This window comes from Sinocyclocheilus anshuiensis, unplaced genomic scaffold (genome assembly GCF_001515605.1).
Source record: "Sinocyclocheilus anshuiensis isolate Anshui unplaced genomic scaffold, SAMN03320099.WGS_v1.1 scaffold947, whole genome shotgun sequence".
Taxonomy (NCBI): Eukaryota; Metazoa; Chordata; class Actinopteri; order Cypriniformes; family Cyprinidae; genus Sinocyclocheilus; species Sinocyclocheilus anshuiensis.
In genome coordinates this window covers 621,811-626,804 of record NW_015547686.1, presented here as the reverse complement: position 1 = coordinate 626,804, position 4,994 = coordinate 621,811, and the positions used below count along the sequence as shown (strand labels likewise).

The 4,994-nt window shown below is 36.6% G+C and overlaps 2 protein-coding genes across 3 annotated transcripts in view; both read left to right on the top strand.

Annotated features, from left to right (window-relative positions):
* Window positions 1–3,906, top strand: part of LOC107703304 (solute carrier family 22 member 18-like) — a 7,125-nt gene extending 3,219 nt beyond the window's left edge. For both annotated transcript variants that reach the window (XM_016505893.1, XM_016505892.1), the window contains 9 exons: window positions 307–404; window positions 594–739; window positions 823–955; window positions 1,223–1,332; window positions 1,527–1,637; window positions 2,143–2,243; window positions 2,354–2,455; window positions 2,596–2,716; window positions 2,886–3,906. In XM_016505893.1, coding sequence (XP_016361379.1) covers window positions 307–404; window positions 594–739; window positions 823–955; window positions 1,223–1,332; window positions 1,527–1,637; window positions 2,143–2,243; window positions 2,354–2,455; window positions 2,596–2,716; window positions 2,886–3,070 — 1,107 coding nt within the window. In that variant the 3' untranslated portion in view covers window positions 3,071–3,906. The remainder of the gene's footprint in view (window positions 1–306; window positions 405–593; window positions 740–822; window positions 956–1,222; window positions 1,333–1,526; window positions 1,638–2,142; window positions 2,244–2,353; window positions 2,456–2,595; window positions 2,717–2,885) is intronic.
* Window positions 3,711–4,994, top strand: part of LOC107703275 (otogelin-like) — a 43,475-nt gene continuing 42,191 nt past the window's right edge. Inside the window, 4 exon segments of the mRNA XM_016505844.1 lie at window positions 3,711–3,725; window positions 4,380–4,424; window positions 4,426–4,530; window positions 4,533–4,671. Of these exon segments, the coding sequence (XP_016361330.1) occupies window positions 3,711–3,725; window positions 4,380–4,424; window positions 4,426–4,530; window positions 4,533–4,671 (304 nt within the window).

The following is a 4,994-nucleotide window of genomic DNA, read 5'->3' as shown; positions in this document are numbered from 1 at the left end:
GTTCGGTACGAATACGTGTACCGTTACACCCCTAATATATATATATATATATATATATATATATATATATATAGTCAGTATTTAATTATTATTCACCTGCATTACATATTCTTCATTTAATAACTCGCTTTGGATAAAAGCAGCTGGTAAATGAATATAAATGTAATATATAGCAGATTAAAGCTGGCCATGTTGTTTGGGGCCCACTGTAGTCTAATCCAGGCTCTTTCAGCTAATCAGATAGAAAGAAAGCAGTTATAACGGATGGGCTGCCTTGTTTGTAAATTTTTTTCTTCTGTGGAGCAGTATTTGGCGAGGAGGCTCGGGTTCGATACTATTTGGTTCGGGTATCTGCAGACCACAGTCGGAGTAATTCAGCTGCTTGGAGGCCCTATTTATGGAAGGTAAGCAGTCAGAACTCATCTGTGTATGGTGTGTATGGAAATTGGATAAGTATGTGTCTGTAATTACGTGTGCCCAATGAGACTTACTAATTTATTTAATGTCTTACTTCAGTTATAGGACTTAAAATATAGGTAATGTATGATATAGTGATTTCTTTTATTCACATGTGTCATTGTGTCTGTTTTCAGGTGTGCAGATGTGTTCGGAGCACGCGCAGCTCTCACTGTGTCTTGCTTGGCATCAGTGGTTTATTTCCTACTGTTAACAGTGGCAGACAACACTTTTATGCTTTTCGTGCACAAACTACCTGCTGTTTTCATGCATGGACTGCCAGGTAACACATGCTCATACACTCTTACATATGCGTAACTCAAACACACTGTATAGGTACGTGAGTACATTTGTATTTGTTTGTAGGAGCTCAGATGGTGGTTGCAGATCTGTCAGAGAATGAGAAGCGAGCAGATGCTCTTGGGAAACTCGGCCTCTGCTTTGGCATTGGCATGATCGCAGGATCATCACTGGGTGGGACCCTCAGCACACGCTTTGGGTAGGACACACTACATTACGCTTCCTTCAGAAAGCATTCTAATATGCTGATTTGACATTAATATTTTTTTCAGGATTATTTGATGAATTCAAATTCAAAAGAAACTCTGCTTTTGTCTACTTGTACAAAACGTTACCATTTGATCACTGGAAATACAGCATTTTTCCATTTAAACCTAATCATGTTATTTATCACATGAAGATAAAATGAAAGCAGAACTAAACTAGTAAAACAGAATTGAAATGCCGATGGTGATGTGTTTTGCAGGGAAAAGTTTGCAGCATCGTTTGCGGCTGTCGGAAGTTTTGTTTCTTTGCTGTTGGTGTTGAACTTCATCCCTAAACAGACTAAAATACAAACCATGCCAGAGAGTAACAGTATGACATAAACAAACACACAACTCACCTAGACACAGAAGGAATTCTCTTGCTGTAGCCATTTGTAACTTTATTATATAAAAGTCTTATATTAAGAATCTGATTATAATATATTATTTTATAATATATTATATATACTATTTTTTTTGCAGCATTACACATTTTATATATTATTAAATGTTATTTATATATAGAGAAGGGATCATCAAATTCCGTGTTTAATCTGGGGGAGATCACTAGACTGATGAAGTTTCCAGGTGTTGCAAAGACTTTTACAGTGAAGATTATTTCTGGATTGCCAGCAGGTGAACCCACAACTATTGCCATTAGTGACTTTAAACATATTTAAACACCCCTAAATTGCAAACATACTTAAAGTTGACCATCTAAAGTTCATCATCTATTTTCTAAATGCATGTTATTGATCTTATTGTGAACGATTAATAATGCATACAATAAGTAAAAAAAAAAAAGACCTTTTGAATGAAGTTACATTTATAATTAAAATGTCAAAACTGTCAAATCTTTCGGTAAAACGACAGACTTCTCTCTGGTGATGTATGCTGGACTTCTCTAATCATTTAGTCTGCATAACCCACCCCTTTCTTACAATCGACTGCACGCTCGCATTCAGATATGCCTCCAAATCAAAATAACCGATGAGTGGAGCCCCCACATTTGATAATCTGTTTTCTCAATGTACCTAACAAAACAGAAGAAAAAAATCTGTCCATAATTCAGTTTCATCATGACTTTAAATGTTGTCTTGTGTTTTGTTTTAAAAATCTCTATATGTCGGTTTTATTGTAGGTATATTTCAAGTTATGTTCTCCATCATTGCCATGAACTTCTTCCAACTGAAGGCAGAGCAGAATGGCTATCTGATGGCTTACTTTGGCATAGTACAAATGGTATAAACGCATGCACACTTCTTATCAATCACATGCCATATAAATAGTTTTGGATTTAAGCACTGCTGTACTGAGGCAACAAGTGACGCTGGTATCTTGTTGTTAATAAGGTAATCCAGGGTGCTGTAATTGGGCGTCTTACGTCTAGATTTTCAGAGTATTCTTTATTGCTGCTCTCTGTTGGGATATCCAGTTTAGTGGGCCTTGCACAGGTAAACTGATACTGCAAACAATTCCCTTTTTTTTGTTTTAAATTATTTGGATAACAGTTGTGTTAGTTAAACATGGAAGCTGGATTATGTGACTGGTCTCACAGTGTGTGTTAAATATATGTGTTTTGTGTGTTTTTCAGGCTATGATGACCAATGTATTTCATTTTTGTTTAATCGTAGTGCCGATGATGTTTTCTCTAAGTGTCTTCAATGTCATCACAGATAGCATGTTGACCAAGAGTGTGTCTCCGTCTGACACAGGTAGTCCACTAGCACACACACATCCTTGACTGAACAAGACGCCTTTGTGCATGAATGCAATACATGCATATGTATATACATTGTACACAATGCCCGAGGAGGAATCATTTTCCATGCAAATGTTTTCTTAATGCACTAAATGTAAAAATTGTTTGTGTGGTGTGTTCAGGAACCATGCTGGGTCTGTGTGCGTCGGTGCAGTCTCTTTTGCGAACTGTGGGCCCAACCATTGGAGGATTCCTCTATGAGACATATGGTGTGCCATCCTTCGGATACATCCAGTGTGTCATTAATGCTGCTGTCTTTAGCCTTCTACTAGCCACCGGAGGGCGCTCACAGCCACACAGACCATAAAAATTGTGAAAAGGGTTGTTTCATGGCCACACTGTATGACAGAGGGCAGTTTACAACAAACCATGGGCATTGAACTTACCTCCTCACACACTGGGGAAGGACTTAACCCAGCTGATCTCAGTTTTGTTAATACCACAAACATTCAAAATATCTTATGTTACTGTCAAGTTACTCCACTTTATATCACAGGTTAGCTCAGGATTGTTTTTTTAATGAAGTTTCATATCTTAAAAAGGAGCTGGCATGTAAATGTCTACTGTAGGTCAGTACAAAGAAGCGCAATATGCTTTTATCTGTGGCATTAGGGTAGTTTAAACAATCCCATATTATAGAGTAATTATTCATTATAATAATGTTGCAGTTATAAGACATCATGAAAAAGAACAAAATTCAAAATAGATCATTTTGCATCTGAAACTTCTTTTGTTTTTTTCTCTCTCTCCATATTTATCTTGTTCTTCTGCACTGCAACTCCTGCCAAGTTCTTCAAGATCGCCCAAACTGTGAGATTCAATGTGCACATTTTATTATATGACACTGCTCTAATGCTGGATAGCACCCCTTTTCAAATCTCGAGTGAAATCTGTCCACTCTTTTCCATGTTTAGCTTCACAGCACATGCTTATTAGTCCAGCTGCACATGTTCACATCACTGGTACATAGATTCTGACTTTTACTCTGTTCCTCACAACAAGGTGGATTTAAGTTTCCAAAAATAATGTTTCAAGAATGTTCTTTATTAGGCAGACGTTAAGCAGAATGCACTAACAGCTTCAGTTAAAATATACTTTCGTTGCATCTTTTTTTCATACAGGTGCATCTCAATAAATTAGAATGTCGTGGAAAAGTTAATTTATTTCAGTAATTCAACTCAAATTGTGAAACTCGTGTATTAAATAAATTCAGTGCACACAGACTGAAGTAGTTTAAGTCTTTGGTTCTTTTAATTGTGATGATTTTGACTCACATTTAACAAAAACCCACCAATTCACTATCTCAACAAATTAGAATATGGTGACATGCCAATCAACTAATCAACTCAAAACACCTGCAAAGGGACCATGGTGTTGGTGTGCTTGACTGGCCAGCAAACTCACCAGACCTGAACCCCATAGAGAATTGTTTATTGTTATTGTTGCTATTATTATTAAGGAGAACGAATCTTTTAAAACCTTCATTAACTGTTGCTCCGGTAGCAGTTGGATCAAAATGATTTTCATTTTCACTATATCATGAAAAAAGAAAGAAATATCAACATTTAAGATTTCTTCCTGCAGCGGTGCCTCCCGTTCTCTCGCTCTCTCTGTAGTTGTGGCTATTAGTGCTGGTCATTAGCATATATTATGCAAATGACGGGCGAGCGGGTGACGGGCGTTATCTTCAGCACCTGAGATGCGCGCGGACACACAGGAGTGAGAACGCGAGAAGCAGCTGCATCCAGACGGGAATATGCGTCGGTAGTGGCCATCGGTGGAAGACTGTGAGGGGAGAATCTCGTTCCATTTCAAGTGATTCACATGAGTCACGGATGGATCCTATTTTAACTCCCGGAAAGAAACTTTTTTTACTCTATTTATTATTCTTTATCTTAATATATCAAGGTAAGCAGCATGACGATGGACTGATGTGTTCTGCTCCGATTAACTGATCATCATTTAGAGGAAAAATACATGTAGATAATTAAATTGTATAATTAAGTTATATATTATTGTCAAGGAAATAGTTGTTTTACACTACATAAAACTTTTTGAAAAAAACATAATGATAAAGGTATATATGCCTAAATTCCTTAATATATCAAGGTGAGTAGCAAGATGGTCTGTTAATAATTTCTTCTCTTAATTTCTATTTTTAGAAAAAAAATGGATGAATTTACTGTATTAAAAAGCGTACGTAAAATATATAATTATACACATCTTATATA